The 26827-nt window shown below is 48.1% G+C and overlaps 1 protein-coding gene across 1 annotated transcript in view; it reads left to right on the top strand.

Moving 5' to 3' along the window:
* The first annotated feature begins 17359 nt into the window (after positions 1-17359).
* The window catches only part of SCARA5 (scavenger receptor class A member 5), a 120315-nt gene continuing 110847 nt past the window's right edge, over positions 17360-26827 (top strand). The window contains exons 1-2 of the mRNA XM_032389111.1: positions 17360-17699; positions 21818-21935. Coding sequence (XP_032245002.1) covers positions 21824-21935 — 112 coding nt within the window. The 5' untranslated portion in view covers positions 17360-17699; positions 21818-21823. The remainder of the gene's footprint in view (positions 17700-21817; positions 21936-26827) is intronic.

Below are 26827 nucleotides of genomic sequence, written 5' to 3'. Positions count from 1 at the left end.
ACTCCCCCTGCTCGTGTTCCCTCTCTCACTGTGTGTGTGTCTCTCTCTGTCAATTAAATAAATAAATAAAATCTAAAAAAAATAAATAAAAATAAAAAATAAAAAATAAATAAAAATAAAAAAAGAAAAGCCTAAGGAGGGACATACAGAAATAAGATAGAATCACAAAATAGGATAATAATTTGGTCATACAGGGCGCCTGGGTGGCTCAGTTGGTGAAGCGACTGCTTTCGGCTCAGGTCATGATCCTGGAGTCCCTGGATCGAGTCCCGCATTGGGCTCCCTGCTCGGCAGGGAGTCTGCTTCTCCCTCTGACCCTCCCCCCTCTCATGTGCTCTCTCTCTCTCTCTCTCATTCTCTCTCTCAAATAAATAAATTTTAAAAATCTTAAAAAAAAATAATTTGGTCATACAAATATGACTCACATATTTACATATTCGAATGCAGGCATGCACTTAAGAGATTGCATGCAACTAAAACTAGCTTTTTTTTTTTTAAGTGTTGTTTTCCTAGGCATAGAGTTTTAGAAATAGTGGTGGTGGGCTGATAAGCAAAACATCAAATCAGATCCAGACTGTAGGTTTTCCAGCTTTAAAGGAAATCTAATTATGCTGGAAAAGGGAGCATATACACTCTTTGTTGCAAAATATGCTAATAAAGACCATAGCCATAAGACAGTCAGATACATTGCAGATTCTTTTCCGGTGGAGAGAACATTTTACGTTTTGTCCACAAATTTCTACTTCCTACTATCACTTGTTTATATCAAAGTAATTCTTTCCATTTGGAGCCTAGAAATTGCTGTTCTTCATGGAAATGGAATATGGTAAGTGCTTAGATACTTAGTTCTCGGTGATTCAGGATCTGGGTCGCTATGCATGTTCGTGAGTGTCTTAGTATGCCAAGACTTAGTATAACAAAATACCACGGACTGTGTGGCTGAAATACCAGAGATGTACTTTCTCCAGCTCTGGAGACTAGAAGTTCAAGAGCAAAGTGTCAGCAGGGTTGGTTTCTGGTAAGACTTCTTCTGTCTGCATGCTCTGGTGTCTTTTGGTGTGTCCAAATTTCCTCTTTATATAAGGCTTACAGTCAGATTGGATTAGGGGCCACCCTAACCTCCTTTCAACTTGATTGCCTCTTTAAAGGTACTATCTCCAAATACAGTCACATTCTGAGGCACTGGGGTGCTAAAGCTTCAACACATGAATGAGTGTGAGTGGGGCACCATTCAGTCCATAACAATGGGCCAGTCTTCCCGGAACCAAGGGAGGCCCAGGGCAGACCTGGTCAAGCCCCCAGATGCTGGCCTCCAGGAGGTGGCTGCCTCCACCCTCCAGACGTGTTTTCTTCACCAGTCCCTCTCCACTAATCTGTGGTCAGCACTACCTATCTACTAAATGCAATTAAGGCTACAATGCATTGGAAGCAGTCCCTCCTCAAAACAGCTTGCGATATAATGGAGATGTGGGGCTGACTTCTATAAACCAAACTGAACCTAAAGAGAGGTCCAAAGAGTTACAGAGTTCGGTGGGGAGGGCGGGGTGTGCCTCATGTCCTAGTCCATTCATGTGGCTATAACAATTCCACAGGCTGGGTGGCTTAAAAACAACCGACTGAGCCAACCAGGTATCCCTCTCTGGGGTCTCTTTTATAAGAGCACTGATCCCATTCATGAGAGCTCCTCCCTCTTGAGCTAATCACCTCCCAAAGGCCCCACTTCCTAACACCATCACATGGGGGGTTAGGTTTCAGCTTATGAATTTTGGGGCACACAAATATTCAGTCCACAGCACCCCAGGAGCTGCAGCTTCTTCCTGCAGAGTAATGGCTCCAGGAGACAGTAGCTGAGCTGCTTCAAATCCCAGGCCCCTCGCTTCTCTAGGGCCTCCCCCTCTGCAAAGGGTCATGTTCTTGACATCAAGAGGGTGAGGAGCCAAGAGGTTGTGCCTTTGTTCAGTCAGGCAGACCAAAAGGCAAAACATAAACCTGCTCAAGTGAGAGAATGAGCGAGGACGTGAGGTCACAACTCCCCAGACTTACATGAGCATGTCCCACAGATGTCCCCTCTGAGGCCATCTACCTGGAAGGGTAAGCCTCTCCAGATGAGCAGATTCCTAAAATGCACACATCTTAGCCCCTCCTCCTCCACATACAACATCCATCCTTTTCCTCCCAGAGTGGGGGGATTTGAGTTATGCTGAAAACGAGAGTACGTTTAGAGGTCTCCACTGTTCCTTCTTGGGTAATGGTGAACTTTGATGTGCATATGCAAGTGACCAGGAAGTCTTAAGGGCAGGTTCTGATTCAGCTGGGGCTGAAGCTGGAGACACTGCCTTTGCAGCAGCCTCCTGGATCTGCTCATGCTGCTGGTCTCTAGACTATCCTTTGGGAGCAAAGGTAAAGGGGAAGTCAAGAGCCTTGGCAGCCACTCCTGCCTCTTCCTCCTGGGATGTCTGCACAGTTACTTCACCTCTTCAGGCTACAGTCTCCTCATCTCAAAATGAGGTAATAGTGTGACACTAAACCCTAAGTCCCTTCTGGCTCTCCCATTCTAAGAGACTAACTTGAAGTTTGCCAAAGAGGTAGGGCATTGTGTCCCAAAGGGCAATGAGACCAGATGAAGAATTAGGAAAGAATCAGCAGGTAGCAGGGCTCAACTCCACAGAGTGCAAATCCCAGCAAATTCCATGTGAGTGGTACCACCTAGGTTGGTACAACGGAGCAGCCCTGGTGTTGCTAGGCAAACCTTCCTAGCTCTGTTTATTCCTTTAACTTTTGAGTGTCCACAAAAGTTCCCTTCCATGTAGAAGACATTGGCAATTTTTAAGAGGACTGCTGTATACTTGGAGGATCAATACTCTTCCAACAGCCCACCAATGGCAGGTCCCCAGACCCCCTGAGAAGGGCCTTTCCCTTTCCACCAAAAAAGATTAGATGTAAGAGGACATGGTGTCTGGAAGGGGAAGCTTGGGGGTGACGGTGCAGTGCTTTGAATGTGTGCCAAGCTATGCTAGTAATAGGAGACAGCATGCTTGAATGTGCTGAACTGAACAATGGAATGTCAGCACCAGAAGGGCCCGGAAAGCCATCAGGACTCAGAGAGGCCAAGGATGTGGGCTTGGCATGTCAGCATCTGGATGCTTGGGCTTCAACCCCTCAGCAATGTGCCTGTGGTCTCTGGAGATACTGTCACACAATCTGAAGATTAGTCATGCAGTGGAATGGGCTCTGTACGCGCCCAAAGTCAGGGATGTGGCTGGATAGAGGACCCCTCAAAGAAGAAAACCTGGACAACAGATCTTCCTCCCTGGAGGATGTCCTCTAAAGGTGGGATCTTTCGATCAAAACCCATAGTCAGAGAGCATAAGAGGTGGAAGGGATTCTGATGAATCTCTGATCCAAGATGCACCTGCTGGGGATGCAGGCTCTGTGGAAGGGTGTGGAGGGAGATGGGGCTGGATGAGCTTTGTCTTTCCATCTACTGCGGCAGTAGACAGCAGCCCAAGGAATGTGACCAAACGGAGAGTCGATTATGCTCACAGAGATATGCCACCTGCTGGCGCACTGGCTTCATCTGGTGACGTGACACATAAAGACTTGGAAATACCAGGGTGGGAGGGTTTGAATTGCTCCTGAGCAGTTTTCCTGGCTTAGCTCCTGCCTCTGGCTGCGATCTGGCCGTCTTTAGTCTGTGTCCTCAGCAGCTTCCCTCTACCCATTCAAGGGGACTGGTAGAGTTTCCAGAGAAAGACAATGAGCTTTACGAGTCTGTTCTCGCATGTGCTAAATCCTGGTGGATGTGGTCCGCTCTGTCAGAGGCACAGCGGCACGTCTGTGGCAGAGATCAGGGGAAGTGGCCAAAGTTGCCCAATCCAGAGAAGGGGAGAGACGACCTACAGCAAGAATGCTCACTCACCCTTGCCAAGAGCTCATCCTAGTAGATCTTAGGGAGCAGACACTTAATCCCAGCCAGTTTTAATTCTAACTCACTGCCTTTAACTTGGATTTGAGGTTTCCATGCGTAAGTTTCAGTAGGAATTGGGGAAAGGGAAAACTATTGATCTAGGAATGAATCTATCTTGAGAAATACACACGTGTGCACACGCTTTACGAGGAGCATACTGAGGGACACAGGGAAGTGATCTTCAGGGCTGCCTACTCCCTGCATGCTGAACCTCTGCTGCGCCCCTCAGTGGAGCACCACCAAAGCTCCTGAGTAGAGAAGAGTCAGGAATAGTCTGAAGAAATAGTGGGAAGATTATTCTGACACTTTCTTCTCCTTCTTTAGGATGAGGAAGGTGAAAGAGAAAATATCTGGGGCACGTATAGTGCCATGAGCACTGCGGCAGGACTTCTCGGAGACTGTCCACAGACTCCTTGCATTAGCATCAGCTCTCTGTATTTGTGTATCAACACAATGTATTTGTGTATTAATCACATCATTTATTTTCTACATTCTGATGCTTTGACATCTGGGGCCTTGCTGACCCTGGAGGGACTACCCTCCACCCAATTCCTAGAGATAGTAAATAACTTGCCTTCCAGTGAGTGTGCTGTGCTTTTCAAATGCAAACCAATCAGTCTAGAACTCACACTGCAAACCACCTTCTTTATTGGGCTCTCATACTCTGGGCCACTATTCACCTCCACTAATCACCTCAGGGCCAGTTACCAGACAAGTAGGGACAGTTCCCATGCCCCAGATCCTGCTGGAATTATTCAAACTAGCCAGTCCTTAACCTGATTACCCTGTTTAATTTGTTTCTTCCCGAGGAAATCACAACAAAGTCTCTTGCCCACATTTCCCCCTCACTTCCTTTTCCTCCTAACTGACCCCAGTGCTTCCCAAGTAGCCCCCCATGGTGTGGCATGCTCCTTCTTCCTGAGAACTGAGTAACAATCTATCTTTTCAGTAGCAATTATGTCCTGATCTGTTGACCTTAGGGTAAAGGCACCCAGAGCCATAGTCCTGAGGTTTGCAGTATATTTTCAGTGGCTTGGTTGTAGCATGTGGCAGGCTTGTCAGATCTGTAAATGACACAAAGTTAGAATTAGCTAATACTATGGAAGATAGAATCAAAGTTCAAAAGATCTCAACAGATTGGAGTAATGAACTGAAGCTAACAAGATTAAAATATAACTAGGGATAAATGTAGACTCTCACTCAGAATTTGCAAGTCAATTGCACAAGAACAAGATGGAGAAAACCTGCTTTAATAGCCCATGTGTAAAGGTTGTTTGGGGGGCTTGGTCAACAGTGTGGAGTAGCAGTCAAGAAACATTATTTGGTCTCAGGCTGCATCAGCAAAGACTTGTGTCCAAAGCAAGGAGGCAATTGTCTCAAGGTGCTATATTCCCACAGATCTGGGTTCAGTGTTGGGTGGTTCATCTCAACAAGCTCTTTGAGAAAAAGAATAGGCTGTCTAGAGAAATGTGACCAGAATGGTAAAGGGTCTTGATACAAAGCCATATGTAGAATGAAAAGTACAGTTAAAAATTGGTTGAAAAAAATCATGGGTGACAAAATCAACAAATTAGTATAAAATTGTAAGTGCAAGAATTCTATCAATTAAATAAATGGGACTTTTGGATAAACATGGCAGATTGAATATAAATATCTCCTCTGCCTTTAGAACCTCACTAAGAAAACCATAAAAGGGTTTGGTATTTTGTTGTTCCTGCTGTTGAACCTGATGCTGACAGTTCAAGAAAATTAAACCCTATGTTGGTAGTGGGGAAAGCAGAGAAGCTGAGGAACAATCTAATTTGAAACATAATGTGGTTTTAAAACAGCCCCCAAATGCTTTGACACATCTTTGTCCTCTCCCCTTGATCTGCAAGGGCTTGTGAGTTCTTCAATCAATAGAGTATAGCAAAAGTGATGCTGTCTGACTTTTTTTTTTAGAGATAGCAAGAGAGAGAGAACAAGCGGAGAGGAGGGAGGAGAGGGAGAAGCAGGTAGCCCCATGTGGGGCTTGATCCCAGGACCGTGAGATGATGACCTGAGCCAAAGGCAGCTGCTTAATCGACTGAGCCACCCAGGCGCCCCTGACTTCTGAAGTGAATTCATAAAAGGCCATGCAACCTCTGCCTGGTTCTCTTGGAACACTTGCTCTCAGGATGCTCTCTCTCAGATCCCAGCTATTATGCTGTGAGAGACCCAAACCACATGAAGAGACCATGTAAAGTTGCTCCAGTAAACCGGCCCATCTGAACCCACTCTGCACGTCATCACAGCCCAAATACTAGGTAGGTAATGATGAAACCATCCTGGAAATGGATCTTCCAGCCCCGGCTGTTTTAGCCTGCAGCCATTTGAGTCACTTCTAGCCATTTGAGTTTGCCCAACTAAAGCTCCAGACGTTGTGTAGTAGAAAGAAGCCACCGTTGCCTGTCCTGTCCACATTCCCAACACAGGGAACCCATGAACCTACTAGAATGGGTTTTGTTTTGTGTCATGAGGTTTGGGGATGATTTGTTACCAGAAATAGTAATTGGTACACACCATAAAACTCCTCAAAGTCTCGGAAACTGACAGCACCAGGTGCCTCTTGAAGTGGGTTGAAGGTGGGGCTTAAAGATGGTTAGTTGAGAATAGGCTTATTAAGCATTTCAACTCCCAGCTAGCCTCTCTGACAGCACACTCCTGGGCAACTCTTCCTTCCCCACTCCGACAGAAAACTGTAGGCTGGCCTCTGGAAGCTGGACTGAGGGAATCAGCCTGGTTGAGCCACACTGAAAGCAAGATGATTAAGTGCACATACAGAATGCCAGGACCGACTTGCCAGCTCTCTTTCCCCCTTCAGCTCCTAGAACATTGGCTGCCACTTTTAGAATCTCCAAACAGAAGACTGAAAATGATCAAACAACAAGAAAAAAAATTTAAAGACAAACATTGGGGATTCCCTTGTAGAACAACCATCTAAGTCACCCCACAGTGAAACCCTGAGTTGACCTGCCCATGTCCACAGAGCTTTCAAATAGATTTTTTTTAGTCCTTCACTCTTAAATATGAGGAGACAACCAATACTTCAGACAAAAAGTCTCTCATGTGAAAGATAAAGACCAAAACAAATAGAATATAAGTAGCTTAGAGCAAACAGAGACCATTGCTGGGAAAAGAAAATATTCCTTAAAAATGATCCTTAAGAGGTACAGATCTGTGATTCAACAGTCTTGCATAATTCACAGCACAGATCTGTACCTCTGAAACAAATAATACAATATATGTTAAAAAAAAAAAAAGAAGAAGATAGCAGGAGGGGAAGAATAAAGGGGGGGAAATCGGAGGGGGAGACAAACCATGAGAGATGATGGACTCTGAGAAATAAACTGAGGGTTCTAGAGGGGAGGGGGGTGGGGGGATGGGTTAGCCTGGTGATGGGTATTAAAGAGGGCACGTTCTGCATGGAGCACTGGGTGTTATGCACAAACAATGAATCATGGAACACTACATCAAAAACTAATGATGTAATGTATGGTGATTAACATAACAAAAAATTTAAAAAAATGATCCTTAAAAACAATATCATCAGGGAGATATATAAAGATATTGCATCAATGAGATAAGAAAGTGTTATGATGAAAAATTTATCACAGAATAAAAAACTTTTGGAAATTAAAAAAAATGGTAGCAGGAATTTTTTTTTAATTAAAAAGAACATTTAAAATATAAACTCAAGGAAATCTCCCCAAAAGTAAAACAAGAAAAAATGAGAAGATGGAAGCTGCGGGAGAAAAGTTAGGAAAATGAGAGAACCTGTCCAGGAAGTCCAGTATCTAAATAACAAGAGTTTGGGAAAAAGAAAGGGGTGGGGGGAGGGGAAGGAAAATATGAAGGGGATAATTAAAGAAAATTTCCCAGAAATAAAGAACCTGAGATTCCAGATTGGAAGGTCTCACTGAGTACCTAGGACAAAGGATAAAAACTGACCCACGCCAATACTTACCTTTGCAAAAATTTTAAAACAGTGGGGATAGAGAAAATTTCAAATAGTTCTAGAGAGAAAAAGAAGAAGGTCTTATATAAAGGTCAGGAATGGGAATAGTTTTGGACTTCACACTATTGGAAGGTAGAGAACAATGGTAGAATGCCTTCAAAATTTGCAGGCAATCTCAACTTACAATTTTATACCCAAACTATCAGTCAAGGGTAATGGTAAAAGTATAAAGATATTTTCAGACATGCAAGGTCTCCATAAATGTATCCCACTGTAAATGTGCTCCACCAAAACAGGGAAGTAAATTAAGAAAGAGAGAGGCAGAATAGTAAGAAGACAAAGGCCCCAACCTAAGACAAAATCAAGGAGAAGCTCCAGGATTAAGGTGAAGGAAAATCTCTGGATAACAGCCACAAGCTAGATGTAGAGAGCAATGGGTCCAGTATGAAGCAAATCAGAACATTTGGGGGAGATGTCTACAAAAATATAAATTAGAAGACCTGATGTATTTGACTACATCTAGAAGAGATGGATGAAAATGGCATAGGGATTGGGGTGGGGGAAATGTGAGAAGAATTGATGATGGATAAATAGAAAAAGATCATTATGAACTCTAGGGAAAATAAAATGTTGCAGAAGAAAATATAGTGCATGGCTTGGTTGTGAATAATATTGATGCAATCATAATAAAGTAAACTGAAAAATAACCTAAAGGAAAGCATGATATAACTGCACCAGGAGGATAGGGGAAAGAATGTGTGTTAAATGAGAAATAGAGCTGAGAAAGCTCTTTTCTCCATAGTGGGAACAGATAATCCATTTAACAAAACAGAATAAAAATCAAGAAATAGTAGTATAACTGCATTATTTAGAAATGTGGAAATAAATATAAAAAGTAACTGTTTAAGGGTTGAAACAGATGCCTGTGGTTAAATAGGACATGGGAATGAGAGTTTAGGAGCTTCTGCTTCCATAATAAGCCTGTAGAGCTATTTGATGCAAGACTATTTGAACAGATTATTTGAAAAGATTATTAAAATGCATACATACCGGGGCGCCTGGGTGGCTCAGTCGTTAAGCGTCTGCCTTCGGCTCAGGTCATGATCCCAGCGTCCTGGGATCGAGCCCCACATCGGGCTCTCTGCTCCGCGGGAAGCCTGCTTCTCCTTCTCCCACTCCCCCTGCTTGTGTTCCCTCTCTCGCTGTGTCTCTCTCTGTCAAATAAATAAATAAAATCTTTAAAAAAAAAAAAATGCATACATATCTTTGATGAATGTAAAATCTAAGTTAGAAAAAGAAAAGCTCCATCTTGCGCTAGTCATGATATGTATCATGCTTCAAGAAGGCAGAAAAAGAAAGGAAAATGTTGTATCACTTCAGATTCTGGCCCTTCACTCTTTTCCTCCCTCTTCCTCTCTTATTCTATTGATCTGCCTTGTTTTCCTCTCCTTTATCTCCATCATTCTTTCTCAAATTTTCTCCATCTTTCTTTCTTTCTCCTTTTCTCTCCTCCTGGCATAATACGCAGCCAAATTATCTTTATTATTATTACTTATTAAATTTACTGAGTATAATGTTTCCTGTTCTTAGTTCTTAATGTGAAGAGCGTGCATGGAATGCTCTTTTTCTCCCCCAACCTAAGTAATCTAAGCAGCAATATTGGTTGTAAGTTATTTTCTATTAAGGCAGAGAAAATTTTTGTGTGACGGCTCTCTTAGACTTGGGTGAGATATCAAAGGTCATTGGGTCCAACCAGTCCCCTGATGTAGAAAACCCCGCTGCGGTACTTCTGGCTGGTGCACACTACCCAGGTTCTGATTAAACAATGTGAGTGGAGAGTTTGCACTCATCAGCCGAGACACCCAGATCCAGACAGCTCTACTGGGAATTAGAGCTTCTATATGTTGAGTGCAAGTCTGCCTCTCTCTCTACTATGATTAAAAAAAAAAAAAATCCTAACACTGCTCCCCATAACAGCCCTCGATATATTTGCAAACAGAAATCATGTCCCCTTGACTGGCTCTGCTCTGGGCTAAACACTGTTCTTCCCTGTTGGTTTCTGGACCCTTCATGTCCCTGGTCACCCACAAGGGCAACCTCCAAGCTGGGACTTAGTTTTTCAATCAGAGGCACCTAGAACTGAATATAATTTACCAGGTGTAAGCTCACCAGTGCAGACTGCAAGAACTTTGTCACCTCCATTTTTCTGCTCACCATGCTTCTATTAATACAGCCTAAGTTTTAAAATTGCCATTTCTCTCAACTCTCACATCAACCTCAGTCACCTAAAGTCTTAGATTTTTCTTACACACCCCTGAGAAGCCTGTTACTTCCTATCTTGTTTGTGAGCAGATGAATTTTTCTAACATTGCTGTCTGTGGTACATTTATTCCACTAAAGCTTTTCTTCGGAGTTTTGGCCCACATTCTCACTCTGTTTTAAGAAGTTTCTTATGATTCACTTGAATGAACATGTCTGGCTACAAATTACAAATTGCTCACATTAAAATTACTTCATCATCCAATTCCCAAAAAAATTTACATCATCTCAGCTCAAGGACAGATCCTCTTGGAGCCTCTCACTATATGACCCATTTCGAGTACCCTGGGTCATTAAAATTTTATAACAGAAAGAGGTCCGGGCAAGCCCTTCCCTTGGGTCTCTGGCCTGTGCACATGATGGGGAGAGGGCTCACCATCTTTGCTGCCTCCAACCCTGGACCAGCGTCAGAAAACCTGGGCTGTCTCTTATAATTCATCATCCCCACACCTTCTGGGAAATGAATGAAAATGAGCCGAGCACATGGAGATGAAGCAGATGGTTGGGTGGATTCCATGATGCATGAGGAGCAGGAACTCTGCAAGGCAGAGGTTCTTGTTCCCACTGTCTTAGACTCAGCACCAGCTGTCAGCAGCTGGACACTAGAGAAAGAACCACATTGCCATGAATACTCCATTTGTCAGGGGCTGTCAACTGTGAAAAATATTAACGGTGGCTAACGTTGGTGAAGTGCTTTGAGTTTTCAACATTCCTCTTCCTTGTAATAACCCTTGAGATGGGAAGACCAGGAAGCAGTAACCTGGTTTTACAGATGAGGAAACGAAGATTCAAAGACGTCTAGTGATTTGTCCGTACCCACGATGCTTGGTGGGGGGGGTGCGGGTGGTGGAACTGGGAGACCAGGCTGGCTGTCCTGCCTGGGAATCCAGTCTCTTCTCCACCCGGCATCTCTGAAACCTAATGTCCCCGTCACCAATCAGTAAGTGTTGATCTGTCACCTGCTTTGGGCCTATCAGTGGGCTCCATGCTGGGGGCAGGGGGCGTGCAAGAGTATAACACATGAACCCCGACCTCAGTGAGCTCAGAGCAACCTAAAGCACCCTGTTCAGGCACCTGAGCAGATGGAGCAGTCCCTGAAACCAATGGTCCTTGAAAGAAGAGGCCCAGTCAGTGGAGACGGTGCCAGGAGAGGGACAGGGCTTGGGCTGGCCCTGAGGCGTGAGCTGTGTCGGAAAGTCCCGGGAGATAGCGCTGGAGGGTAGGCAGTGGGTGAAGTCTCAGTAGGTGGGGGTAGGTGGGGAGGGTTGGGAAGGGAGGGGCCCCAGTGCTGAAAAAGAAAGGGGGATGAGGGTCAAGGTGCAAGAAAACAGGGTTGAGTGGGCCGCCATTGGCCTTGAGCAAAGAAGTGAAACCTCTGCTTTGGGCCTGTAACTCACAGACATTATGGGCTCTACTGCAGGACAGGAAGATGATGACAAGTGGGACCTGGTTCCTCCCTTAGGAAAGTGACAGGCAGGATTGTATTATTGTCCTTTCAGAATAAATGGCTCCTCCCCACACTCCAGTAGCATGAGACATCTTCCACTGATTGGCACTCAGAGGAAAGGCCTTCCAGTTTTCTAAAATTTGTTTTTGTTTAAATAGTAAACAAGTCTTTTGACTAACTTAGCTCAGAATTTCCTTCAGTGCATCCTGTGGAATACTAGCCTTCTTCTCTGTATTCAGTTAAAAATGGAAAAGCCTTAATACTACATTCCCCCTTCCCCCACCCTTGTGGAGAGTCACCGTGCTCAATAGCATTTTAAAGGCTCCGATAAGTCCTGTAAATAGTCCTGTTAAAAAGTGCTTTTGCTTTGACCAGAGAATCCTTTTTTAGGGCACTCCTAGGGACATCTTATGACACAGTATCTGCCTTATCCCATCTGATCCTCACAACTACACTGTGATAAGGGATGATTATCTTTAAGCCTAATGAGAATACTGAGATCGAGAAGTTTGGTGATTTGTCCAAGGACATGCGACCAGGAATGATCAGATTGAAGTTTGGACTTGACACTTTAAATCTAGGGCATTGTCCCTAATTCAGCCTTACAATGTCTGAGTTATCTTTTTAAGAGGTTATTGTATTTTTCCTAATTAATAAAGTATGCATAATTATTTTGGGGGGAAGGTATAGGAAGTTACAGAGGAGGAACTAAAAATCACCAGGAATGACTTAAAGCCGATCAGGTGTAGACTCTCCCAGAGGTTTGGGCTGTTTTCTGACTTGGAAGCCCCATTCTTTGGATATGTCTTCCCTCCCTCACATTTAGCTCTTGTTGGCAGGGGGCAGGGGGGCAGGTGGCTGGGGTGATTGGTGGGTTTCAGTTGAGATCAGATGAGTGATTCGAGATAAACAATAAGATGGCAAATCAGAAAGCCTTTATATTATTGATCAAACAAAATGTTATAAAACCACAAAAGCCAAATTCTGATATCATTTTGTGTGTATAATAACCACTTTTTACCAAAACTATCTCCTTAACAAGCCCTAAGTTGATGAGATTTATTGTATCATTAAACAGTAGCTACTTTTAAAGAATAGCAACTCCAAATTCTGGGTTTTGAGAGATGACATACTTTTCACCAGAATATTCCTGCAAAGCTGAACAACAGAAAAAGATGAACGCTGGTTTGTGAACAATGGACAAAAACTGTTTTTGAAATATTTATACTTCACATACACTGAGTTAGAAACTAGAGAAACAGAAAATTCTAAAGGCAAAAATTAAGAATATATGTTTTGTAAAGCAGGCCACAAATGAAGAAATAGCAATGTCACTAGACAGTCAAATTTGTAGAGACAGAAAGTAGAGTAGGGGCTGCCAGGGGCCAGGAGGTGGGGGAAATGGGGAGTTAGTGTTCAGTGGGTAGTTAATTAGTGGGTAGTTAGTCCAGTTAGTGTAGTTTTGCAAGATGAAAAGAGTTCCGGAGATGGATGGGGGTGATGGTTGCACAACAGTGTGAACGTGCTTCTAAACTGTATGCTTAAAAATGGTTAGGATGGTCTATTTTATGTCATGTGTATTTTAGTACAATTAAAAATTTTTAAAAATTAAAGAAATAGCAAATTAGAGTGAAGATATAACATGAAAACCTTATAAATATGCACTGCAGACCTTTGTTCGCCCTGGGAGAAGAGGTAGACATATAGGAAGAGCAACAGACTGGGTTTCTAGCTCTACCGGAATAAGATTCAGGCCCCCTGGCTCTTTGCCTTCATCTGCATTCTCTGTGCTCTAGCCACACGGGCCTCCTGTCTGGACCTCCAGAATGTCCACTTTGTTTCCATACTGGGGCCTTAGGACGTCCTTGTTCCGAGGACCTAGGATGCACTTTCCCCAGATCTTCATCCAACAAATATTTATTGAGCACTTACTATGTGTTAGGCACTGTTCTAGGCCTTTGGGAGGCGTAAGTGAGCTGCCTTCATGGAGCTGATCTTCTACAGACCATAAACAATACATTAGTAATCATTGACAAGCATAGTGAATTATGTAGTAAGTTAAGTCAATGAGGGTGATGGAAAAGAAAAAGAAAGTGGAACAGGGTAACGAGAATCAGGTGTGCTGGGGGGTAGACAGCAATTTGAAACCAGATCATTAGGGTTAGCTTCACTGAGAAGATGACATTGGAGAAACGGTGGGAGGGACGCAAAGGAATTAGCCTTGCAAACATCTGGAGGAGCCATTCCAGGAACATGGAATCGTCCACGCAAATCCACCAGGCAGGGGCCTGCTGGTGTCCATGGAGATGCATAGACAGCGGGAATGACAGACTCAGATCTCAGGTAAAAAATACTAGAATGACTAAGCATAGTTGAAGATGCTCAACTGCATTAGTCATCAGGAAAATGCAAATTAAGACCTTAGTGTGATGACTCTCCATACCCTCCAGAATGGATAGAATGTTCAGGATGAAATTACTAATGCAGGTGAGGATGTGGAGCCCCTGAAACTCCCATGTGCTGCTGGAGGGAGGGTGAACTGGTACAACCATTCTGGAAAACTCGTGGGCATTATCTGCTAATGCTGAACACCACATCACCCTATGACCCAGCAATTCCCATCCAAGGGATAGACCCGAGAGAAAGGCGCCCATACGTTTGCCAGAAGACATGCACGAGAATGTTCATAGAGGGACTCTTTGTAACTGCCCAAAACTAGAAACTACCCAAATGACCATCAACAGTGGAAAGGACAAATTAATTATGGTAGAGTCACACAGTGGAACACTTAGAGCAACAAGAAGGAATGAACTGCTAGACCCAACCAAAGGGAATAATCTCACACACGATGCCGAAGCCAGACACATGGTGCATGATTCCATCTCTATGAAATTCAAGAACAGGCAAAATCATCTATGGTGAGGGCATGTGACGTAGTGGTTCCCTGGTGGGTGGGAGGGTTAGGGAGTGGAATGGGCACAAGGAGATCTTCTGAGGTGCTTGCAGTGTTCTGCCTTTGACCCAGATCCAGATGTGGTTTTACCAGGTCTATGCAGTTTAATATGCAGGGTGATAAAGATGTGTGCATTTTTCCTTAGGTGTGTTAGACTTTTTAGAAAGATTCTTGTTGGGGGCGGGAAACAAAGTCAGGCCTGAGGATGAAGCTTTGCAATTCATCCAACAAAAGCAGGATGTGAAGCCACGAGGAGCCCCTTGAGGGGTGCTGGGCTGTGATTCTCCACTCTAGTGCCTCCTCTCCCCCTGGGCCAGATCCTGAAGGATGGGGGCTGGGTCTAATTCATGTTCGTAAGAAGATTTGGAATACATTGCATAACGGTAAACAACAGATGTTTGTTGAATGAATAACGGAATGTACGGAAAGGATCCCTGCAGATGTAGATGCTCTGGAGGTCAAAGACAGTTGTGGATGTTGTCTCCAGGAGCCCAGCATCGTGCCGTTCAGTTTCAACATGCTCAGTTCCTCCATACGGAGACTGGGGATGATCACTCCCCATCTCTACCCTAGAGAGTCACTGGGACAATCAAATGAAATCATTCAAAGAAAGCAGGAAGCACTTGAGCACATGGACTGTGTTCAGGCGTGCCTGATTGGCTCCCACAGCCAGAGATGAGCTACTTCAAAAGTCTGTTCAACTCTCTTTCAACGCGATCACATTTTCATAATACCGTCTGGGGGAAAAAATGCCTATTATAAATGCCTTCTGTGACTGAATGGAAACAAGCCAATTTTTGGACCATTCTGATTTTAGGTGACAAGAAGGTGTCATTTGAACTACCAGCTGCCCGAAGGACTCTCACCCACTAGAAAACCCAGCCTCCGGCTCATTCCTATACTTCACTATCAAATGTGCCCTTGCCTGTTTGGGTGGCTCCACTCATAATAGACAAAGATCGGAAACAGCCCAAATGCCCTTCAACAGGTGAATGAGCAAATTGTGGTCTCTGCATATAATGGATAAAAATCAAAGAAGGAACCACTGTACATGCAACCATATGGACAAATCTTATCATTATAGGAAGTGCGGTGAACCGGAAACAAAAGGGAGAAATGGCCCTTTGCCTGAAGCTACTCGGTTTAAAAGGATAAGCTTTGTTCCTCCTGAAATGATAGAGTTTAACGGTTCTGTGCCTACTTGTGGGTCCGAGGTGCACAGATCCCTGGACAGAACATGCTGAGCACATTTCTGGCTGTTTTTAAGATTGCATTCCTGGGGATGTTGGGTAACTAAAGGACACTTTTTCACGAGAGGCAGTGCAGGGGCACGGTTAGGGCCCAAACCAAAGGGTCACGTTGTCTAGGGCGGAATCTAGTTCTGCCACTGTAAGCTGCTTGACCTTGGACAAGTTACTAAGTGCCTCTGTCTCTAAAAGTGGGACTAGTAACAGGACCTACCTCACAGGGTTGTCAGTGTGAAATGAGTTAATATATGGAAAGCACTCGAATTGCCTAGCACATGGTATAGACTCTGAAGTGTTTTCCTCCACTTCCTGCCTCTCCCCTTCCCCTCCCCCTAAACTCCTGCCTCTCGTCCTCCTCCTCCCGCTCCTCGTCTCAACCCCTTGCTATTTTATTATTGTTACCACTCCTGTGTTTTCCCTCGGTGAAATGGAGCCTCATATTGGAGCTGCTTCCCAGAGATGGTCAGGAGGCTCAGTCCCTGAAAATGACGAAGACACTTCTGACTCAGTTGTGGGTTGGCAGCAGCACTGTGGGGAGTGCTGAGCCCTGGCAAACTGCCCTCTTGTACGAGGTCTGACCCTCTAGTACTGAGTCTGAATTTTTAACCAATCCATGGGGGTGTCTTCATGACCATTACCTTCAGAGCTCTGTCCTCAGGGGGCGGGGGGCGGGGGGCGGGGGGATGTCCTTGTACACGCACAGTGCCGGCCAGTGGCTCAAACTTTTTGGAATTTTCCTGACCCCTTTCCCCATCGCCACCTCAATCTGAATGTAATTGCTCTCTTAACATTTTGGCGAGGTCGCTTTTTGAAAATATTTTCGGTCACACTTAGGTTTACAGTTATTTGTGCAAACCCTGAGGGCACCGCTCATCCTGGACTGCAACCCCCTTGAGGACAGGGAGCCCGTCTTCCTCATTCCTCTATCCCCTGGCCCTCGCGCATTGAGAACGCTCCCCCGATGCTGGCTTCGTTCCTGAGGGGCTTTGGGACTGTCTTTGCGAAGTTCCTTCAGCACTCACCGAACACTCTTCTGAATAGCTCCAGTGTGGCCAATCTGTGGCCTTTGGGGGTGGATGTGACTTCAGAAAAACACGGAAATTAATTCTAAGCCAAGTTTGGTGAGTGAATTGAACAAAGCAAATTCGGCCCTATAAATAAGTTTATAAGACTGGTTTCTTGTGTGGCTCCTGAGCCAGGTCCAGCTGCCATTCTTGTAGAAGCTTTCCAAAAATTTCTTTTGCGTGGGGTTTTAGGTGAGGTGTGTGGAGTCCCAAGAGGAGGCTGACTTCACGGCTCTGGGAGAACCGGGGGGGCTGTAATGCTGAGATCGGCCACTAGAGGGGGGATGTGTTCCAGACCCCAAGGGAGCTTCGGCGATCGCTCCAAGAACTTTGCATTTATAAAGACCGCCAGAGTAGCTGCAGTTCACATCTCAGTATCTAGCAGAGCCGCTGGTGCCTCCACAGAACATCTCCCGAGCGCTGCCTGTGGCTGACTGAGGCGAGGCACCAGCACGGGGACTCCGCAGCCACAGGCCTGAGTCAGGCCCAAGGTCGAGTCTTGCCTCCTGCGCTGACCCTCCTGGAGGAGTGACCCCTGAGACAAGTCACTGAGCACCGGGGCAGCCTCTTTCTATGACTCCGTCTGGCTTTGGCTGGCTGTGGGGACAAGCTGTGCGGGGCTGCCTGGGTCTCAGTGCGGTGACAGCGGCCAGCTCTTCGGTCACCATGGCGAAGGCCGGGAACTGAGGAGACCCGCGCTTCTGCAGCCTCGGCGGGGGCGCTCAGGTAAGTCTTGGCACTAACTCTGTCCTAGCACCTGCGCACAGTGTCCCGGAGGCAGCCGCCCCCCGCTGTGGGGGACCCGGATGTGGCCGGCGGAGCAGGGCGCTGCGGGTGGGCATCTCAGGCTGCGGAGCCTGGGCGCGCAGCGCCAGGTGGGAAGGTTCCAGCTGTGGGCCAGTGGGGATCCACTCTGCCTGGCTCGTGTCACAGCTCGGGAGCCGATGCCGGCAGCCGATGGTGCAGGTGACTGTCCCTCTGCATGTGTGAAGTGTGTGGACAGTCGAGCTTGCCACTGGTGGGACGTGTGAAGGGACAGCTTAACATCTGCACCTTTCCAGCTTTGGGTTTTGATTTAGGTTAACCGTTAGCGGAGAGGGCCCCCTGATTTTTACTTGGTTTCCATGAGTTTAAAGCTATGCGATTCAAAGAGAAGATGGGAGCCCTGCAGAATTAGATGCTGGAACCCAGACACACTGTGTCTGCAGCAACAGGTGAGGCTCATGCTACCTTCAGCAGGAAGATCGATCCAGTCCTTCTGCTGCCCACAGAGTGACTTGTGAGTAAGGGTCCAGATTTCGCTCTGCTCTGTATTCACGATTGCTTTTTGCAAAGGGAACCCCGAAGAGCATTGTTTCTGGGCCTGACTGGCAGGAGGGAAGCCTCAGGAACCTGGAGACGGCGCCCCTCCCCTAACTGCTTGGCAGGATCAGAAGATGCCGGGGTTGGGGGGTTTTTCTCTCCGGACTCCCAGCACTAACTCGCTGTGTACCTTTGCTCATAAAGCCCTTCCCTGTGCACTATTCCACCAGAGGCTACCCATAACTGAGTGGTTGGCAGATGCGCTTCTCCCCTTCATAGAGGTGATGAACAAGCTCAGCGGATTGGGCCAGGTCTCGAGTAGTAGGAAGTGGCTCCAGGACAGGACCCGTGTCCTCTGAGCTCCCCACCCCCCCCCCCCATAGGCCTATGTGGAACTGCCTGGGGTGGAGCTATGGATATGTGAGTGCTTCAGCTCTAAAATGTGGCATCAAAACATCCCTAAGAGGCCAGTAAGATGTCCCGTCCCTAGGGGAGCAAGGCCCCATTCTTTGACTTGAAACAAAAGTCCAAGCTCCTCGAGCTTTCTCCGTATGTCACTTTGGCATCCACACCCTGCTCATGTTTCTGTGGTCCTGGTCCCCTCCCTTCCAGCTCTCAGATCCTCTCCTTGGCCCCAGGGCCCCACTGACCCTCCTCACTGCCTGGTTTGGGACCCTAAATCCCTGAGAGGGACTGATACATGCTTTCTGGACGAAGCAGCCTTGTGGCTGGGTCAGTGCCCTGGGTGGGACGCCTTTCCCTGGTGCCTTACCCTTGCCTGATATCATTGGCTCTTGCCTCTTGGGGCCTAGATTGGCTTATCTTTAAAGTGGGAACAACACACTGATGCTACCTGCCCCCTCACAGTGGTCCTGAGAGGGCAGAGAGATCCTGGATGAAAATGGGGCGTGTGCACGCGCAAGAGGTGCAGATCATCTCTATTATCACCACGCTTGGCAGTGAGTTTGCACCTTGCTTGAGAGCACAAACTTGGCCCCAACGGCTGTAAGACCAATGATCGAAGCGTTCAAATTCCTGTCCCTCATTTCCCAAGAAAGAAAAACAGCTCGAAATAAAACCTGGGGCAGACAGAACATTCTTAGGTTTCCTTCCCAAGTAACAAACATTAGCAGAGCTGGCTGAGCACTTCCAATCTCATCTCACTCACATCTGGCCTCTGCTCCGCCCTGGCCTCTCTTCTCAACAGCCTCCCCAGGCTGCTCCACCAGCCCCGGGGTGGGGAGGGGGTAGAAGAGGGGCCGCCTTACAGACACATTCCAGATAACAAGCCATGCATTCCAGCTCTGATCCAGGAGCTGATCAGCAGAGGGGACGGTGGAAGTGAAGATGGGGCTAACCTGGCCCCAGCTCATCTCCACACCCCCACCGCCAGCATGGAAGCACCCCATCGAGCCCTGCCCAGAGGCCTGTGTGACCTCTGGGAAACAGCGCCTGTTGCCTTTGGCAGAGACAGGATTATCGCTTGCAGAAGAGACACTGGCCTCCTGCTTTGCAGCTCCCCAGGATGGAGGCCAGAGGGAGGGGTGCTGCACTTAGTGCTTGTGAAACAAGGGAGGGTACCCTGCAGCTTAGCAGCAGTGGAATCGCTCAGGGGGCCCCACCTAGAAGCTCATAGTGGGTGGAGGACTTGGATGGAGCATGGGTGTTGGGAGGTTAGCAAACCGGACATAACGGCAGCAGAGAAGCTGGGTGGGAGAGGTTTGGGGGCTCCAGGGAAGCCCTGGGGCAGGGAGGGGAGATCCTGGCAGGGCTGTGGGCTTCCCCTGGCCCCCCTCTCCTGCAGGCTGGAAGAAAGGCCCGCAGAAGCTGTGAACACCCTGCCCGTGCGTTCCTGCATGCATGTGTGCGTGTGCGCATGTGCGCACCTGTGCGCAGGGCGCGCGGCATCTCGTTACTTGAAGCAGAAGCCCCTGTCCGTCCTTCCTGGGCCATCAAAAGGACAGTTGTATGGCAACTAGCCACTTCCGACCTCTTCTCAGCCCTGATGTCAGAGGTCTCTGGAGACTAACATCAAGCCATGAAAATAAGGGGTTTAGGTTCTGCTCTGCCTGCCAGAGTGGTTCAGCCAGGCTCCTCCTTCATTATCCCTATTTCCTGACACGATGCCGAGGCCCCCGTGGCCACTGCCTCCGAAGAGGAACTGATTGGCTGCTCCCTTCAGGCATTGTGCCCCCCATCCCACCCCATGCCACCTGCCAGGCCCCTGTCATCCCCTCCCAGGTGGTAGACCCCTGGCTCGGCTCTCTGGGTCTCAGAGTTGAGTTTGCTCCACACCGGGCCTGGGACCCAGCCATCCTCCCAGGGGCTTTTATCTTCCAGAGAATTTGCTCTTTAAAAGTGGATTTCTGGTTCAATATCCAGATCGTCCAAGAGCATCAGGACCAAAGGTCAAGCTAAATTTATGGCTGGAACGGAGCTGAAATTAGAAAGTAATTTGTCAAATCACCGAGCATATATGTAAGAAAGAGAATAGCAAGTGTGTTATGTAAATAAACACTTTGTAATTTGGCTCACAAAGTAGGTTTTCCTTATTACACAAAGAATGCAAACACGTTGTAGAAAACCCAGAATATCCAGCAAACAAAAATAAGCACAAAATCCCCACAATCCCCACCAGAGTCTTCTGATAAAGAGCAACCCGGAACATCTCCAAATATAATCTTTCTTGTCACGTCCTCAGGACACGTGTACATATTACAAAATGGGATGGCGTTGTATGCACTTATGGAAATGGTGCTGGTTTACTTCAAATAGCATGCCGTTTTCCCAAGTGAATGGGTACATTCCCGGAACACCATGGCGTAGACCCAGAGCCCCAGCCATCCGGCTTCAGGAGGCCATGCAGACACCGGCCCGTCCCCCGGTCTCCGGCTGCCCAGGTCTTAGTGTCCGGGGGACTCCACCAAGGCCGCCTGCTCCTTGGGCTTGGCTGGGCGATGAATCCCTGCCGTGGTCCCACTGCACCCAGCTCCTTTGGAACATGTCAGCACATTTCCAACACAGAGTGGGAGCCCAAGGCTCTCTAATATTAGTGTCCAAAGCTCCAGAGGCTGGGAAATCATTCCAGGGGGGTCAGGAGGGTCAGCTCCTCCAGGCCTCACCAAGCATGGCCTTTAGGGCCCCTCTGCCTCAGGTTCTGGCCCCAGCCAAGGGCTGTTGAGACGAATGGATGGATCCCATGATCAGAAAGGTCCAAAGGGCCTCGGCCTTCCGAAGCACCAAGGAAGTTGGGCGGGGACTTGGGAGACCTAGTGGGTGGCACCTGTCGATGAGAGGCTTCGGGTGTTCAGGCTCAGGGAGAAGCAGGCTTCCCGCGGAGCAGGGAGCCCGATGTGGGGCTCGATCCCAGGACCCTGGGATCATGACCTGAGCCGAAGGCAGATGCTTAACGACTGAGCCACCCAGGCGCCCCTCTGCACATTCATTTCTGTGTCCGCCTATAGTTTATTCTCTCTCTCTCTCTCCCCTGCCTCCTTCCTCCCTCTCCTCTCCCCTCACTATTCTTCCTGCTGCTGCTGCAGGTCAGAATGGAGAACAAAGCCATGTACCTGCACACCGTGAGCGACCGGGACACCAGCTCCATCTTTGAGGAGCCCTTTGATGGCAGGAGCCTGTCCAAGCTGAACCTATGTGAGGATGGTGAGTGCCTCTGGCTTCGTCTTACACTACAAGGCCGGCCCCGCCTCCCTACCCGACCTTGGCATTGCCCCTGGGCTGTCGTGACCGCCCGTCTAATACTTCCTATGTGGAATTTCAGGCTTTGAAAGGTCTTTTAATTCCTGCGTCTCTACAAATCTGTGTGACCTGCAAGATATGTGTCCATTTCACAGATGAGCTGGTGGAGCTGGTGATTAAGGATCATACAGCCCGTCAGTCACAGAGGCGTTCCAGCACTGAGTGTCCTGACTCCTAGGGCAGGCTTTTTGCTCTTTGCCTTCCTCTCCTCCGGGTGGGTCAGGCTGGGGCCAGGCAAAGGCATCTGAGCTAGTGAGTCCAGACCTGCTCAGGCGAGGAGCCCCCCCAGTCCATTTCCCAAAGCATTTGTGAGGAGAGAACATACCTCGTCAAGGTGCTCATCCTCCCCCTGGGTCTGAGGCCCCAGATCACGCCCACAGGAAGGAGTTCCGCATCCCGGGGACCCACTGCATCTTTGGGAACTGGTTATTTGCTAAAACTGGAAATTCAACGGATGCTTCTTCCGAAGGAGCCCAAAGCACCTTGCCAACAGACTGTATCCTGTGTAGCCAGAGCTTGACACTTAGTAGGTGCTTAATAAATGCTTGCTACAAGAATGAACACACTCCTCTTTGCAGGGAGCACAGGGGAGGAGAGCATTGTCCCCACTTCAAAGCTGAATAGAATGAAGTTTACAGAAGAGTCTCATAAAGACTTATGGCCAGTTAGGTAGAGACAGGCTGTCAGAGTTCTCCAGAGAAATGGAACCAAGGGGATATATATGTATATAAAAAGTCTTATTATGAGGAATTGGCTTACGTGATTATGGAAGCTGAGGAGTCTCACGATCTCCAACTTCAGGCTGGAGATCCAGGGAAGTGGGTAGTATAATTCGATCTGAGTCAGAAGGCTTGAGAACCAGGGGAGCCAATGGTGTAAACTGCAGTTGAGGGCTGGAGAAGATGACATGCTATGTCCCAACTCCGCGGGCAGGCAGGAGGAAAAAGCAAATTCTTCTGCCTTTTGCTCTATTCAGGCCCTCAACTGATTGGATGAGGCCCACTCCCACTGGGGAGGGCAATCTGCTCTACCGAGCCCACCAATTCAAATGCTGGTCTCATCTGGAAACACCCATAAACGCTGTTTCACCTGGCACCCATGACCGGTCAAGTTGACAGAAATTAACCACTTGGCAGGCCTTTCTCAAGGCTCTTTCAAGCACCATATTTTCTCTCCACTCTGCTAGCTGCCTTTGTCTCAAAATTACTCAAAGAGAGAAATGCCTCCCCATCCTGTTCTAACTGTGTCTCTCCTCCCACAAGGTGCTGAGTGCTGGAAGGGAAGTTGGGTAGCTCAGAGATGGAGGGATTCGGGACAGTCTCAGCAGGAAGAGGAGACAAGCTTTGGGCTCCTGACCGATAAGCCCCCATACCCTGCCCTAGTAAACTGCCCACCATTGTAGCTCTTCCTCTGAATTCCATTCAACAAACATATTTTGAGGATCTACCATGTGTCAAGCTAAGGGTGGGGTGCAAAGGAAGCTCCAAAGAGAAATTGAACCATCCTTACCCTCAAAGGGCTATGATCTCAGTGGAAGGGACTGGCCTGGGGACAATTACCCATAACATAAAGTAGGCAAAAATACATGTCAGCATGGTAGTCCCCCCTTACCTGTGGTTTTACTTTCCACGGTCTGTTCTCCACACCGAACTGTGGTCTGGAAGCAGACGATCCTCCTTCTGACCTGTTATCAGAAGGCCTTGTGTCATTCACCTCACTTCATCTCATCACATAGCCATTTTATCCTCACGTCACAAGAAGATGGGTGAGTGCAGTGTAATAAGATATTTTGAGAGAGAGAGAGAGAGAGAGACCACATTCACATAACTTTTATTACAGTATATTGTTATGAATGTTCTCTTTATTATTCATTATTGTTGTTAATCTCCTGCTGTGCCTGATCTATAAATTAAGCTTTACCACAGTGTGTATATATAGGGAAAAAAACATAGTACACATAGGGTGTGGTACTCTCCGTGGTTTCGGGCGTCCACTGGGGGTCTTGGGAGTATCCCCCATGGATAAGGCGGGGCTACTGTACTGAAGTTAGGAGAAGCCTTTCCAGAAAAGGCTTTAAAGACTGAACACAATTTTGGAAGGGGAGAGGAGGGTGGGGAAAGGGGTCACCAGCTGTGTCAGCACCAAGCCGGGCCAGTGTTTCTGTCAGGTTACTGCCGCCCGGGACGCCTGGGTCACTGGCCAGGGCTCAGTACTCCCACGTCAGCAGAGGCCACGCTGGTTTTCACGCCCTTGATCTCGCCTTCTCCCTACCAGCCCCTCAGGAAAGAGGACTGGCTTGGCAAGAAAGAACTGAGGTATAGCATGGTGGGGGAGCCTGGAGAACCACCAGGGCCAGCCTGGGGTGCCAGTCAGGGCAGGGCAGGGACCCCAGGGCCGGGAGAGGCCAAGGGTGTGAAGTGTCACCAGGCCTCATACCCCTTACATCATCATGCTGTCTCTTTTTCTGCACCCCTGATTTAAAAAGACCATTTGGACCAGAAGCACTGAAAATAACAGTAGTCTCAGCCACTGTACCTTCCAGGCCTCCGGCAGGGAGGAGATCCAATCAGAGGACAATTTTAGAGCCCTGCCAGTAGGAGTCCTCAGGGGTTCCCCGAGGCCCGGCACCCCTGCAGTGTGGACACAAGTTGGAAGATGTGAGGTGGAGGCTCTCAGCCCTCCAGGGCCGTGTGACCTGACTGGGTCACATCCCTCTCTGGGCCTCCATGTCTGCCAAATGGGGGCAGGGCAGAGGGGAGGTCTCTGTGAGGTTCTGTCCAGTTCTAGAATTCTGTGCATCAAAACAGACCTGGTCATTGCATTCAGGGTGTGGTCCTTTGAAAACCTGAGTTGGAACATGATGCTGTCCTGAGAAAGCCCACAAAGCATCCCGCCTAATGAGAGTAATAACCCAGGTGCTGACAGTAGCCAAGGAGGCTGCTGACATTCACCTTGACCCTGCTGGCATACTCACCGGGGGCCTCTGCCCCCCAGAAGGTTGCTCTTTCACCTCCTTCAAGTCTTTGCTTAAATATCACCTTCCCCATTAGGCTTCCTGTCCCCTTGCACTCCCCGCCCCTTTCCTTGCTTCTCTTTTTCCTTTATCCCATAGTCCTATTCCCCCCTAACACACTATGTAATTCTTATTTATTATGCTTATATTTACTGTCTGTTCCTTGAGGGAAGAATATAGGCTTGACAAAGGCAGGTATCTCTGTTTTGTTCACTGATGTCTCTTAAGCCTGGCACATGGTAGGTGCTCACTCATTACTTATTGGATGAATGAATGAATGAATGAATGGACATTGGGTTCTTGGAATCTAAAGGTGGCAAAACAAATACATCCTAAGCCTGATCTCTAAATTGTCTGGTCTCCCCCACTCTTCAGTGATCTGGCCTCCAGGCATTGGTTGGGGGGGGGGGGGTTGGCGTGAGGAATCCGGAGAGACCAGAGTGTTGAGATGAAATCAGCCACCTAAGCTCGTGGGTTTCTGGTTTGACTTTTCCCCCCTTCCCTTTCACTTCTAAGAGGAAACCAGTGAGCTCTTACTTGAGGAAATTCAAGCCAGATTGGATCTGTTTCCCCAGGATTTTGTTCTTTGATCCTCATCTCTGGAGAGTGTACCTGGAGAGGGAGAGGAAGGGCTGTGGGGGGAGAGGGAGGCTGATGGGAAAGCAGAGGGTGGACAGAGATGGGGAAAGGGAGGGAGGCCCGAGCCGCCTCATGGGCCCTGAGTAGATTAAATGGTAACGTCTGGTAGGCCTTGCAGCGGCTCCGAGTCCCTTCCAGGATTTTCCCCTTGAAGGAAAGGAGATGGGGGGGAGAGGTGGTGTCTCCAATTGGCCCTGGGGTTATTAGGATCTGGGGAAGCAAAGTTGCAAAAATGCAGCACAGATATTAAAGTGTGACTCAGACTTGAATGCAGGTGGGACTTTAAAGACATGAGGACGGAGGTGATGCATTGAGAATCCCCCTCCCCTCCTCTCCCTCCCCCTCCCCCCCTCCTTTCCTAACTTGTCTTCTCTTTCCCTCCTACCCTGTCTTTATCTCTCCCCTTCTTTTTCCGGTAGCAGGTGAGGGGGAGGGGGAGGGGCTGTTACCTGCCTTGGTTCCTCTGTCCCCTCCATAAGAGGCCATCTCACCCAGCTCCTGCATGGTGCATCCCCACATCCTGCAGGGCGCTCGCCCACAGCCCCTGCTCCCGGACGTCTTGGGACCTCCCCGCCCCCGGCCCCCCCCCCACCCGCACCCCTTGTTGGGCTGTGTCTCAGGACCCTGCCTCCTCCCTTGGGTCTGAGCTGTCAGCATCCCCATGGGAGCCCCCTGTTGATGGGCAGGCCCCAAGGGCAGGGCGGCCTCCCCTCTGTGCCACCAGGGGGAATAGCTTCCATTCCAACTGTCTTGCTGGAATTGCATGGAAGGGCTGATGGCAGAAGGCGACCTCCAAGGTCCCCGAGCCCAGCCTCCTATGATCTCCTCGACCACTTCTACCTCTCTTTGAACAGAAACCCAAATGGGCGCCAGCTGGACCCGCTTGCCCCTCTCCCCCCCTTCCCTCCCTCTTCCCCTCTGCTCTCACCTTCCCCCGTGTGGCCTTTCTTTTCCTGCCTGCATAGCTGTAGGCCTCTTGGGTCTAACGCCAGGAGGCGGAGAAGGCGGAGAAGGCGGAGGGCGGGGTGTGGGTGGTGTTTGGCTGGGCCTGGCTCCTCCACGGTCCTTCCTGAGGGCCAGAGAGAGGTGTTAGTGTCAGAAAAATATTGTAGTCATGCTCACCCCGCGGCCTCAGACACTCCAG

This window comes from Phoca vitulina, unplaced genomic scaffold (assembly GCF_004348235.1).
Source record: "Phoca vitulina isolate PV1807 unplaced genomic scaffold, GSC_HSeal_1.0 scaffold53, whole genome shotgun sequence".
Lineage (NCBI taxonomy): Eukaryota > Metazoa > Chordata > Mammalia > Carnivora > Phocidae > Phoca > Phoca vitulina.
Note: the sequence above shows the minus strand (reverse complement) of the source record. Positions and strands in the feature narration are given on the sequence as shown.